The sequence below is a fragment of the Bactrocera latifrons genome, unplaced genomic scaffold, assembly GCF_001853355.1.
Source record: "Bactrocera latifrons isolate USDA-ARS-PBARC rearing strain unplaced genomic scaffold, ASM185335v1 scaffold_24, whole genome shotgun sequence".
Classification (NCBI taxonomy): Eukaryota; Metazoa; Arthropoda; class Insecta; order Diptera; family Tephritidae; genus Bactrocera; species Bactrocera latifrons.
In genome coordinates, this window is record NW_017535963.1 from 556925 (window position 1) to 571541 (window position 14617).

Sequence of the window (14617 nt, forward strand, 5' to 3'; positions counted from 1 at the left end):
CATATAGGTACTAGTTGCTGTCTACTACTCCTCTATCTGTCTTTAGTGAGAGCAAAGCATAATATTTTTACGAAAAAAAAAAACAAAACAAATTTTAAACGGAAATTAAAACAAAATTCTCTAAACAAAGTACTCAAACGAAGTTCAGAGATTTGTAATTAAGCACTTTTGTGCAGCAAAAATTCGTGGGTYGTTAATGGAAGTGTAAAACCAACATAACAAATAAAGGTTGCAACAACAAAAATGCGCGTTTGCTGTCAAGTTAGCAAATGCATTAGAACTCAACGCTGACTAACTGCTTTACTTCCTTTAAATGCGAATCAACAAAAAATAAATCAGTGGCATAGGAACTTTCTGCAAACGGTTAACTTTTCACACACTAATGCATAAAAATTTCATTTCATACGAGAGCTGAGTGTGTGCTTGAGTTTGCCTGTTTTTTTGTTGCAAATTTGAGAACACACACGCGAGCATGTGTTTCATATGAAGGTAGGGTGCAAGCAAAAAAAACAAAAAAAGCGAAAAAATGCAGGAAGCGGTGATGGAAAGTCTACAAAAACGCAAACAGGAAACTTTTTTACACACAACTTTGATTCGTATGCGAAACACATACGTATATATGCATGTATTTATGTATGTATCATATATGATATATGYCAATACTATAGCCAACATTTGTGTGTTAATTTGAGTGCTGCAATGGTCGGAGAAATAAAATTTGCTCATATGAATGCGCTGGCATTTTCCCATTTCTATATTCACATGCATAATATATACACACACACATGCAGTTGTGTGTATATGTGCGCGCGTATAAAAATTATTTAAACTTGCTAGTGTGGCACAAATGACTTTAACGAGTTTTCTGGCTGCTTGGGAATGTGTGATATGCCGGCGGTTTGTTTCTGTTTTTGCTGTTATTGCTGCTGCCAAACCCAATTGGTGTCGCACCCTAGTGGTTTGCCCTTGTTAAAGCTTTGCTCGTACTAATTTTATTTAATCCTTTATGCATTCAAATTGCAGTTCGCTCACTATGGAATACTGTTTGTGGATCGAGGGGGATATGAATGAAAGGAGTATACGTGTTTGTGGTATACGTTATGTGTGTAACAAGAGGTATTTTTTTTTACTGAAGAGGCTTATGTCGAGAATTTGTGGCTCTGCGGGGTAGCTTCATTATTAACGTGAATTATTACAAATATAACTCTTAGTGATCTCTCTAAGATATATACATCAAATATACATATAAATATRTGTAAAAAYTCRTCGATATATTTCTCATAAATAATAAATGCACTGGAGTTTGGAATATCTGTTGGCTATCGGTTTTTTCCCTTTCTTTTTAGCGTCCTGGTAAAAAATAWCMTAACAGCTTGACACGACGTTTGATCTGTCAAAAAATGCTATAGGAAAAAGTACCTGGGTCACCCGTTAGAAACATTCATAACATATAAAGGCATTAAAAATTGCAAAAAAAGGAATAAGAAAAAAATACTAACCTGTTGGTATAAATCTCAGGAAAGGATGTTGAGTTAAACAAATATTTGTGGACATAAAAAAAAGCGTTGTCTGCATTTAGGCGCTATTTGAAATAAAGTTTTTGACATAAAATAAATAATTTTAGCGGAGACTAAACCAAAAAGGCCTAAAAAAATTTCTAAAAGATCTTAATTGTACAACATTTTGATTTTTTTTTCAAAATTTAGTTCTTTGAAGTGAGTCAATAATTATTTCCCGTCATCTTTCTTTTTTTGCAGGCCTACAGCTGCGAAGCATTGAGGAGCCGAGTACGCAGTGCCAAACAACAACACATCATTACCATCACACCGGTCGTATGCCAGCGGCGGAGCAGGGGGGCACAGGRTGCGTCAGCTTTGAAAACGCCAATGCGTTAAATCAGCGTACCGGTGTCCCCCTGCAACTGCAAACTACACAAAATCAATATCATCATCACCAACAGCAACAACAAAACCCGCACACCATGCAGCATACAACACAAAAGGGCTACGATGCCGAACAGGCGCGCATGGAGGCGTGGATGGATGAGAATCAAGAATTTGTACAGGATTATTTCATAAGGTAAGCGGGTAAAGGATATGCCAAAGAGTGGGTGACTGGCGCGATTATGCCGGGGTTGAGCGCAAAATGAGCTCAGAAATTAATAAATACAAGCAAATAAAGGATTAGCTAGCTAAATGTATGAAAGAGTTGCGCAGCAGCAGAGCTTCGAAGTGATTGTCTTAAGCTTGACCTTGTAGAAAATCCTAATAATCGTGCTTATATAAGAAGAAGTAGCAGCTTAAGGAGCTTAAATACAAGAGTACATAAATATAGATGTGTTTCTCTGTGAGTGCACAACTGGGTTCTCATGCTTTTTTGTATAAATATTTATAGTATTGCCATAAATACGAGACTATTGTGAGTTTGACAATACAGCGTAATATACTCGTATCGTATATTCATATGCAGAGCATGCGAGCGAATTGCATGTGCGCGTTAATATACCTCGAAGTATTAATATTATATATTTTTTGCCTTGCAACTCCTCCTTTAACATAGCAGGACTGACTGTTAGATAAAAAGTATGTCTGTGTTAAACTTACATGGATGTAGTACATTTGTGTACATGTGGATGTGTTTGCTTGGCAACAGTGTACAAAATGCAATCAAGATTGAAAATTTTCTTGGCTAGCTTCTAAGCTTTTTTCATTCTTCAAAAGACAGTTGTGGTTTACAAAATATGAAAAATGTTAAATAAGTGGGCTTTTTTTTTTAGTATAAAAGGACTCTTTTGTATATTTAATTTGAAAGAAAATTAACCTTATTGAGCTATTTCTTAAATATTCAGCAGGAAAGACCAACGTACATCTGTCCAAGAGATTTATTGCAATTGACAGGATTTTTTAAGTATAAAATCGATCGAAATTGCTTTTAGTATTTCTCTCCTGAATTTGTAAAAATTTACGCGTTCTCGTTTTGATAATTTTTTTTTCCAAATCCTCTGAGCATAAAATAATTGCTATAGTAAATTTTTGCTTGAGAACTCTCCCGATAAGCTGATGGTTCGTGTCTCTGCTAAGGGAAAAGCTAAGCTGATCTTAATTTTCAGCAAGTAAGGCCACAAATTATTGTGGAAAGTTTGCGCTGTAAAAATCCAATAATTGTCTGATTAATGCACTCTTATATATATGTGATTGAGAAGTTGGTATACTATATGTGTCTGCTATGAAGATCCGAATGTGGAAGTTATTTCCAATTGGATTACTACAGTTGAATTCCATATACCCTCTCAGTAGAAAAATCGATCCTCTCGTGAATTTTTACTTAGAAATAATCTCCGTGGTGGTTCGTGTCTTTGCTAAGACAAAAGATAAGCAAAAAACCTTTAGTTTATAATTTTTATATTAATTTTAAAATTAATTGTTAAGAAGCACCGAAAAACTTCATGTTCACCCAAGAGTGACACTAATTTTGACAACTTCCTTTTACCACCCCGAAGCAACCAATCCCATATCCCTCAGCAATACACACATACATTCAAAAACCAATCGCACACAAAATAACTTAGTGGTATGAGAAGTGAACGGCGGGCATAAAAATAGAATTGCCATAAATTGTGTCCTACGGAATCAGGATATTAAAGGATATTACAATGTCAATCAATTTATTAGCGCCAACACGAGCAGCTGTAATAATGTTTCGTTATGCAAGTAAGTGAAATGAATTCAAATGATATTGAGTCCGCCAACGAACACGCGCCGCAGCAATAAAGGGAATATGAGACCAAAGTGACGCAAAGCAGAAATAAAAATAACTGAATAAAATGCAATAATATGAAAATAAATATTGTATTAAAGTGTTAAAAAAATCAGGCAAGTGTGAAAAAGTGCGCATGAATATAAAATTTCAATTGCTGGCAAGCAATGTGGCGCGAGAGTCAATGCTGCGAGTGTGAAGATTTAATTGAAGGTGGGGAAAAAATTGAGCGGAATGCTGAAAAAAGGACCAAAACAGCAAAAAAAGAAAAGGAAAAGTGGAAACTCCTTCATGCGGAAGTCGAATAAGCTGCCCCATAAATTGGCCATTAATAAAAAGAAAATTTATGAATGTGGGAAAAAGGAGAGGGTGTATGTTATGTGCGTGTGCACGCATGTAGGAATGTGCATTAATGCTTTTTTATGGTGTTTAAAAATATTTTTATATATATTAGCCGCTTGCTTGTTACAAACATTTAGCAAAAAAATCAATTTGGGGTGATATTCGCAGGGTTCGGTTGAGCTTATATGTATGTGTTGGTATATGTATTTATGGTGATATCTGTCTGTGTATGCGGTCACTAGTGAGTATATTGGTTATAAATTATGGACATTTTTGTGCGCTTTTGTCCATCTGATTTGCATAAATCCGCATTGTGTGAGATTTAGCAACAGCAGCTGGCGAATGTGATTGCTTTGTATATATACTCGCTGGGTTTTTGCGGGGTGTCGAATATTGCACCATTATTGGCTATTTTGTATAAGATTGTTATTTATAGCATTGTATTTGACTTTTATTAGAAAAGCGTGTGTGATGAAGGAAATGTTTGCAAATTAGGAAAATGTATGAATATTGGAGAGCGGTAATTTTTGTCACCGGGGTTAAAGAGAAGTGCGCATAATTGGAGTCGTGGAGTTAATTTGGTAATAAATAAGGGATTCTGTATTAAATTATTGGTCACATATCACGGAAAAAGTTGAGAGTATGCAGACTGTCCCTAAAACAGAAGACTTAAGAAAGTGTTATTTTGCGGCCAAATGACCCTACTCTCTCTGAGTGACGTTATCTTAATTCTTAATTATTTCAGCGATTTTTCATAAATATATTATTCATAAAATATGCACCGTCGCTTTTGCCACACAACGTTGTTGCCCAATACTAAATAAGACAAGATTTCTATAATGCAACTTTTTAAGAATAATGGTATATAACTGTACGTAAGAGTACCGTTAAGTCGAATAAAATACTGTATATTTATAACGTGTACTCCATACAATCATAACTGCATCAAAAAAGTAAAATGCAGCCACTTTGCCAACTGAATAAATTTGCTGCCATGGCGTATGAGTAACCGCCGTGAAGTGGAAAATGAACAATGGCGTAGCTTAGGCTTAGGCTTCGGCAAAACTGTAAAGCCACTTGCTCACTGCTCACTTAAGAGCAACACAAAAAACAATAAAAAAAAAACATTTGGACAACAACAAAAATAAATATTTGAACAACAACAACCAACTTTAGAGCCAACTTTAGTGAGCCTGTGCAAATATTTGCTGAAGTAATTGCAGTAAAAGTATAAGCGCTTAGAAAAACAAAAACAGAAACTCGAAAAAAAGCAAAAAATAAACAACAGTGTCACAATTTATGAGTTTAGATAAAATTTTGAAATTTGGGTCACTGCAGTCAATTTCTGCGCTTTTGGCAGGCAANACACACACACATGCAGTTGTGTGTATATGTGCGCGCGTATAAAAATTATTTAAACTTGCTAGTGTGGCACAAATGATTTTAACGAGTTCTCTGGCTGCTTGGGAATGTGTGATATGCCGGCGGTTTGTTTCTGTTTTTGCTGTTATTGCTGCTGCCAAACCCAATTGGTGTCGCACCCTAGTGGTTTGCCCTTGTTAAAGCTTTGCTCGTACTAATTTTATTTAATCCTTTATGCATTCAAATTGCAGTTCGCTCACTATGGAATACTGTTTGTGGATCGAGGGGGATATGAATGAAAGGAGTATACGTGTTTGTGGTATACGTTATGTGTGTAACAAGAGGTATTTTTTTTTACTGAAGAGGCTTATGTCGAGAATTTGTGGCTCTGCGGGGTAGCTTCATTATTAACGTGAATTATTACAAATATAACTCTTAGTGATCTCTCTAAGATATATACATCAAATATACATATAAATATRTGTAAAAAYTCRTCGATATATTTCTCATAAATAATAAATGCACTGGAGTTTGGAATATCTGTTGGCTATCGGTTTTTTCCCTTTCTTTTTAGCGTCCTGGTAAAAAATAWCMTAACAGCTTGACACGACGTTTGATCTGTCAAAAAATGCTATAGGAAAAAGTACCTGGGTCACCCGTTAGAAACATTCATAACATATAAAGGCATTAAAAATTGCAAAAAAAGGAATAAGAAAAAAATACTAACCTGTTGGTATAAATCTCAGGAAAGGATGTTGAGTTAAACAAATATTTGTGGACATAAAAAAAAGCGTTGTCTGCATTTAGGCGCTATTTGAAATAAAGTTTTTGACATAAAATAAATAATTTTAGCGGAGACTAAACCAAAAAGGCCTAAAAAAATTTCTAAAAGATCTTAATTGTACAACATTTTGATTTTTTTTTCAAAATTTAGTTCTTTGAAGTGAGTCAATAATTATTTCCCGTCATCTTTCTTTTTTTGCAGGCCTACAGCTGCGAAGCATTGAGGAGCCGAGTACGCAGTGCCAAACAACAACACATCATTACCATCACACCGGTCGTATGCCAGCGGCGGAGCAGGGGGGCACAGGRTGCGTCAGCTTTGAAAACGCCAATGCGTTAAATCAGCGTACCGGTGTCCCCCTGCAACTGCAAACTACACAAAATCAATATCATCATCACCAACAGCAACAACAAAACCCGCACACCATGCAGCATACAACACAAAAGGGCTACGATGCCGAACAGGCGCGCATGGAGGCGTGGATGGATGAGAATCAAGAATTTGTACAGGATTATTTCATAAGGTAAGCGGGTAAAGGATATGCCAAAGAGTGGGTGACTGGCGCGATTATGCCGGGGTTGAGCGCAAAATGAGCTCAGAAATTAATAAATACAAGCAAATAAAGGATTAGCTAGCTAAATGTATGAAAGAGTTGCGCAGCAGCAGAGCTTCGAAGTGATTGTCTTAAGCTTGACCTTGTAGAAAATCCTAATAATCGTGCTTATATAAGAAGAAGTAGCAGCTTAAGGAGCTTAAATACAAGAGTACATAAATATAGATGTGTTTCTCTGTGAGTGCACAACTGGGTTCTCATGCTTTTTTGTATAAATATTTATAGTATTGCCATAAATACGAGACTATTGTGAGTTTGACAATACAGCGTAATATACTCGTATCGTATATTCATATGCAGAGCATGCGAGCGAATTGCATGTGCGCGTTAATATACCTCGAAGTATTAATATTATATATTTTTTGCCTTGCAACTCCTCCTTTAACATAGCAGGACTGACTGTTAGATAAAAAGTATGTCTGTGTTAAACTTACATGGATGTAGTACATTTGTGTACATGTGGATGTGTTTGCTTGGCAACAGTGTACAAAATGCAATCAAGATTGAAAATTTTCTTGGCTAGCTTCTAAGCTTTTTTCATTCTTCAAAAGACAGTTGTGGTTTACAAAATATGAAAAATGTTAAATAAGTGGGCTTTTTTTTTTAGTATAAAAGGACTCTTTTGTATATTTAATTTGAAAGAAAATTAACCTTATTGAGCTATTTCTTAAATATTCAGCAGGAAAGACCAACGTACATCTGTCCAAGAGATTTATTGCAATTGACAGGATTTTTTAAGTATAAAATCGATCGAAATTGCTTTTAGTATTTCTCTCCTGAATTTGTAAAAATTTACGCGTTCTCGTTTTGATAATTTTTTTTTCCAAATCCTCTGAGCATAAAATAATTGCTATAGTAAATTTTTGCTTGAGAACTCTCCCGATAAGCTGATGGTTCGTGTCTCTGCTAAGGGAAAAGCTAAGCTGATCTTAATTTTCAGCAAGTAAGGCCACAAATTATTGTGGAAAGTTTGCGCTGTAAAAATCCAATAATTGTCTGATTAATGCACTCTTATATATATGTGATTGAGAAGTTGGTATACTATATGTGTCTGCTATGAAGATCCGAATGTGGAAGTTATTTCCAATTGGATTACTACAGTTGAATTCCATATACCCTCTCAGTAGAAAAATCGATCCTCTCGTGAATTTTTACTTAGAAATAATCTCCGTGGTGGTTCGTGTCTTTGCTAAGACAAAAGATAAGCAAAAAACCTTTAGTTTATAATTTTTATATTAATTTTAAAATTAATTGTTAAGAAGCACCGAAAAACTTCATGTTCACCCAAGAGTGACACTAATTTTGACAACTTCCTTTTACCACCCCGAAGCAACCAATCCCATATCCCTCAGCAATACACACATACATTCAAAAACCAATCGCACACAAAATAACTTAGTGGTATGAGAAGTGAACGGCGGGCATAAAAATAGAATTGCCATAAATTGTGTCCTACGGAATCAGGATATTAAAGGATATTACAATGTCAATCAATTTATTAGCGCCAACACGAGCAGCTGTAATAATGTTTCGTTATGCAAGTAAGTGAAATGAATTCAAATGATATTGAGTCCGCCAACGAACACGCGCCGCAGCAATAAAGGGAATATGAGACCAAAGTGACGCAAAGCAGAAATAAAAATAACTGAATAAAATGCAATAATATGAAAATAAATATTGTATTAAAGTGTTAAAAAAATCAGGCAAGTGTGAAAAAGTGCGCATGAATATAAAATTTCAATTGCTGGCAAGCAATGTGGCGCGAGAGTCAATGCTGCGAGTGTGAAGATTTAATTGAAGGTGGGGAAAAAATTGAGCGGAATGCTGAAAAAAGGACCAAAACAGCAAAAAAAGAAAAGGAAAAGTGGAAACTCCTTCATGCGGAAGTCGAATAAGCTGCCCCATAAATTGGCCATTAATAAAAAGAAAATTTATGAATGTGGGAAAAAGGAGAGGGTGTATGTTATGTGCGTGTGCACGCATGTAGGAATGTGCATTAATGCTTTTTTATGGTGTTTAAAAATATTTTTATATATATTAGCCGCTTGCTTGTTACAAACATTTAGCAAAAAAATCAATTTGGGGTGATATTCGCAGGGTTCGGTTGAGCTTATATGTATGTGTTGGTATATGTATTTATGGTGATATCTGTCTGTGTATGCGGTCACTAGTGAGTATATTGGTTATAAATTATGGACATTTTTGTGCGCTTTTGTCCATCTGATTTGCATAAATCCGCATTGTGTGAGATTTAGCAACAGCAGCTGGCGAATGTGATTGCTTTGTATATATACTCGCTGGGTTTTTGCGGGGTGTCGAATATTGCACCATTATTGGCTATTTTGTATAAGATTGTTATTTATAGCATTGTATTTGACTTTTATTAGAAAAGCGTGTGTGATGAAGGAAATGTTTGCAAATTAGGAAAATGTATGMATATTGGAGAGCGGTAATTTTTGTCACCGGGGTTAAAGAGAAGTGCGCATAATTGGAGTCGTGGAGTTAATTTGGTAATAAATAAGGGATTCTGTATTAAATTATTGGTCACATATCACGGAAAAAGTTGAGAGTATGCAGACTGTCCCTAAAACAGAAGACTTAAGAAAGTGTTATTTTGCGGCCAAATGACCCTACTCTCTCTGAGTGACGTTATCTGAATTCTTAATTATTTCAGCGATTTTTCATAAATATATTATTCATAAAATATGCACCGTCGCTTTTGCCACACAACGTTGTTGCCCAATACTAAATAAGACAAGATTTCTATAATGCAACTTTTTAAGAATAATGGTATATAACTGTACATAAGAGTACCGTTAAGTCGAATAAAATACTGTATATTTATAACGTGTACTCCATACAATCATAACTGCATCAAAAAAGTAAAATGCAGCCACTTTGCCAACTGAATAAATTTGCTGCCATGGCGTATGAGTAACCGCCGTGAAGTGGAAAATGAACAATGGCGCAGCTTAGGCTTAGGCTTCGGCAAAACTGTAAAGCCACTTGCTCACTGCTCACTTAAGAGCAACACAAAAAACAATAAAAAAAAAACATTTGGACAACAACAAAAATAAATATTTGAACAACAACAACCAACTTTAGAGCCAACTTTAGTGAGCCTGTGCAAATATTTGCTGAAGTAATTGCAGTAAAAGTATAAGCGCTTAGAAAAACAAAAACAGAAACTCGAAAAAAAGCAAAAAATAAACAACAGTGTCACAATTTATGAGTTTAGATAAAATTTTGAAATTTGGGTCACTGCAGTCAATTTCTGCGCTTTTGGCAGGCAATTACATTATATATATGTGCAAATCTTTGCAATTTATTTATTATAAACATATGCACATACACGYATATGCATGTGCGTGTCATCTTTTTTTATTTAGCTTGAATGATTTATTGACGCTGTCATGCTCTTGTCATATTTTGATTTGTTCTCGCAAAATTTATTATTTTCGTCCTGCGGTCGGCAATGCAGCTGCCTCGTTGGGCAAACAGCTTTTTGTGTGCAATAAACAACAAACAAAATATCTAAAATAAAATAAAATAATATTTATTTAGTTATGTTTGCCTTTGTGTTGCTGGCTATAGCTTTTGAAGTGCACCCAGCTGCAATGTTTTTCAAAGAAGTTGACTTTGTTAGCTGCATTGAAGCGAAGAAAGGACCTATCAARCTGTGCGCATATATTCGACATCAATAAATAGCGTATAATTGGCAGTAGAGAAGTTTGAAAATTTAACACATTGTCCTTGAACTCATTGAAGTGCTGATTTTTGGTTTTGGGAGAGTGATTGATAGGTATCTTGTTCTCTATTTTTGCTTGGGGATTGAGAAATAGTTTAGTATTTTGTGTGACAATATTGCTTTCATGTCAAAGGTTTTCTACTTTTATGTTGTTTCTATGGTAAATAAATTGCTTTTGCTTTTTTTTTTTTTAARTAGTCCTTAAACAGATTTGTATAAGAAAACTAGTGAAACTTGAAATTTCAAGCACGGAAGGAGCAGTTGAGAAAGAGAGGAATAAAAGAGAAAATAAAGTTGTTGAACATAATTATAAATTGTCTGTGAGACAATTTCTTTTGCTCTAAAATATATATTATAAGCCTAATAACTCAAACCCTTGACAGATGGATATTACCGGTTCTACGTTAGTCGAGTCCAAGTAACCCGAACGAACCCAGACTGTCCAAGCACTAGTAACTCGGCACCATTCCTCGTAATTATTCGAAGAATGTTTTCTGTCACTTCAACAACAACAACACTCGTGTTGCAAAAGTTCACTAAATTTTCGCCAACACTTCTTCAAGGCTGATTGTAATAATTTTCATGAATTTTGTTTAAAAAAATAAAAGAAAAGTTCTTCAACTTTTTATGACTTTTATAATTGGGGTACTCACAACCCGTCGTAAAGCATTATAAAATCGTAAAATTAAAGATGTTTACACTTGTTTAAAAAAATTGTTGTTGGATGTCATACAAAAATGAACTTACACATTTACAATTTTCAAAGCTATGTTTTCGAATCGTTATAACTTATAACTTTATGAGACCTTATGAAAACCCTAAATACAACAATAAAAAAAATCTATTTGTCAACAATTTTTCATCTTTTTCTGATTTCTCTTTGCAGAAAAGCCACACGTCAGGTAGTTGATGCTTGGCTCGTTTCACATGCCACTACAGCTGGCAATGATGTCTCGTTGACTGGCTCACCTACACATACAAATGGACAGAGTTGCTCATCACGAGGTGGATCGGGAGCGACAACGCCGGTGAGGTAAGTCGCAGAATTGAAAAATGTGAATTTTATGCATTTATACTTGCGAAAATCTTTTTTTAAGACTGCTAAAAGCAGAGAAAAATCCATGAAACGATTGTTACTGTGGAAAATTATAAAACAAAAAATATTTTTAAAATGAAAATTAATATTTAAAATTATAAAGAAGCATGTAACAAAGTATACCTGATAATTAGTTGAAAAATATGTGCAGGTTTTTTCAGTAAAAAATTTTTAATTTAAAATTATTTTCCTGACACTCGAGATGTCGTCTTTAAAGCTAAACCACCCTGTTTTATACCTGATATATTCATTATTAGCATTAGCTAAGCTGCTTGAGCTATACCCTATATGAACCATATATTCACTCGTCGTAATCCCCTCATATATCAGCATATGTGTATATATGTGTATGAGTAATCGCCGACAAATCAATATTTACCACTAGAGCATACGCCGACYGAGTGTAGACGTTTTATTTCACATGCAGCCAGACCTCTTCATTGAAATCGAAACTGGCATGCTTTTAATGAGAAATTTGTAATATTACCCCAACAGATTATGCTATTAATAAATGTATTGTACTGTATCGATGATAAAAGCTAAATATAGCTGACTTAGCATATTCCACATTTCTATAGCAGATATGTGCTTGCTACACCCAGTTATGTTCATGCGTTGCCTCAAAGCCAAGCATGATTTTTTGACCTATGCAACGCACATATTTCATTTAACGCCCTTTGGCTTTTTCAACACTAGTGCTGTTGCTCCTCTTTTATGTGTTTGCTATTTTAGACGCCATAGCTGTTTGTCCACAGCGCTCTTGTGCTGTTGTTATGTTGCCAGTAGCTTGTTGCCTATGTTCTATGGTCTATTATCTACGGTTGATTGTCCTTCATTTCAACGCACAGCTGTTTGCTGTTTGGTACTTATTAAATGTACATACAACAACAATAGCAGCGATCCACGCAAGTGCCGGTTACACACCCCATACATATATTTGTATATGTGTGCYATTATTGGTTTGACTTGTGCGCTAGTGTTGGTACGGCAAAGCTTCGAGTTGATGAAGTGTACTCTGACATTCTGCTTTCTGTTGCTTTTTTTTTATTTMTATGTTTACTTAGCCATTTTGTTGAGTGGCAGGCAGGCAATATTAGCAGATAAATGGTGTAATGGCCCAGAAAAGTTGAGTTGCTAACCGCAAAAAATAATTTCAGTGCTGCCTCAAGCCATCGTTCAACTGTGTGCACTCATATATATTTGTTGTTGTGTATCCTATTGTGGTTATAATCTGTTGATATACTGCCCTGCTGGCTTAAATTTGGCGATAGATAAAGACTGTGTTGTTTTTAATCAATCTTGCTTAAAGGGTTACATGGGTTTACTCGGGWAAAATCAGTATTTTTCAAAATTTTTTTCTCATATAAAAAATGAAATATTTTACTAGATTTTCTTATTGTTAAAAGCATTATTAACAACGCAGTTCAGAACTTGAAAAAAAAACTGAAAATTGGTGTTTTAGCAGACATTTTTACATTAAAAAAAAAAAAATGAAATTTGAAAAAATTCAGTGGAAAATTTGAGTTTTTTTTTTAAATAGTTGCTATCGATAAAAAAAACCTCGTCCAAGTCTTTAAGAAATGTATCTCAAAGACCTGCACAAAATTTCACGAAGATCGGTTGAGTGGTTCTCGTGAAATCTTGCCCACCGAGCTCATTATTGTGCACATGACTTATTAATTAAATAATATTTATTTCTCTATTTTTCATATTTTCCGCTGTATGACTCTACACTGCTACTTGCTGATTCGTAATAATTTCCATGAATTTCCCTGAATGCGGCTGGCCGTTGGTGTGTTATTCTTGGCATCAATGGAAATTCAAACACTCGYTGCGCACGTGAATCCGCTACAAACYCRCACATACACACACATACGTSAACGATTGCAATTGGCTTGCAGAAAAATATCAGCACATGAATTTGAACGCGGCGGTCTGCTGAAGCCAATTGTCAACACCATTGACGGTACACCGACATTCTTAAGTGTAGGCACACAAAATGATTGCTCAACAAACAGCAGCAATATGGGCGGCATTGGTGGTGCGAGTAATGGCAATAACATTGGCGCTGGCAATGGCAACTATAATGCTGCCAATGGTACGAGCACACTCGGTGCTCATCACTATCATCATCATCATCATGGACAGACGGCGCACAGTTTCGGCACAATGGGCTATTATCGGCCGCAACGTTTATCACGCAACGAATTGAAGGCGTTGGATGAGAAAGAGCTCATTTTTGAACTGGTAAGGTATTGTCTCATTTTGTCTCAACTACAATGTCTCTTGCAGTGGACAACAATAATGGCAGCGTGTATTGAATGTATACATTAAGAGTAGCGCGGTTGTTAGCACTATAAGCACAGTACGGTGGTGTGTAGTGCTTAATTAAAGCGGGCGGCATAGCATTAAAGCAGAATTGCGAATTTGAGTTTGGCAAGCGCAAAAACAGTAACTTGAAATTTCGTATATTTCGTAGGCAGACTAAGTGTTGCGTGTTCGCTGGCCCTTGTAATGGCTTAGTGGCCATTAATGGTGATGGTGCTTTGTTTTTGTTTATGGCACTAGTATTGGTATTTTGAGTATCAAATGTATTTTTAGTTGATTAAAGGCTACCTTTTGTTATTGAGCTATTGCTTATGGGCAGTGTTAGTTATGAGCAGGTGGTTACGTATAYGCCACGTGTGCACGCAGAGTGTGTAAATATCCTTTTTGGGCTGAAAATTTCGGTGTTGCAGACACAGAAATAACACTTTAGATAAAATTTGAGAATATTTTGTTCGTGCATAAAAGCAAAGTATGTCTTTTGATTAGCAATGTACAAGGTATGATAGTAAAGAGTTGTCATGATAATCATTTGATTTAAAAGGTGTGATTTTGTATATTTTGTGCCAACTCAAAGTTAAATTAGCAAAT

At 35.3% G+C, this 14617-nt stretch overlaps 2 protein-coding genes across 2 annotated transcripts in view; both read left to right on the top strand.

Moving 5' to 3' along the window:
* Positions 1 to 2083, top strand: part of LOC108969056 (dual 3',5'-cyclic-AMP and -GMP phosphodiesterase 11-like) — a gene marked incomplete at its 5' end in the record, with an annotated part of 65204 nt that extends 63121 nt beyond the window's left edge. Inside the window, one exon of the mRNA XM_018933549.1 lies at positions 1758 to 2083. Within this exon, the coding sequence (XP_018789094.1) occupies positions 1758 to 2083 (326 nt within the window). The remainder of the gene's footprint in view (positions 1 to 1757) is intronic.
* A 4365-nt stretch (positions 2084 to 6448) lies between these two features.
* Positions 6449 to 14617, top strand: part of LOC108969093 (dual 3',5'-cyclic-AMP and -GMP phosphodiesterase 11-like) — a gene marked incomplete in the record, with an annotated part of 25583 nt that continues 17414 nt past the window's right edge. The window contains 3 exon segments of the mRNA XM_018933605.1: positions 6449 to 6767; positions 11492 to 11638; positions 13603 to 13948. Of these exon segments, the coding sequence (XP_018789150.1) occupies positions 6523 to 6767; positions 11492 to 11638; positions 13603 to 13948 (738 nt within the window).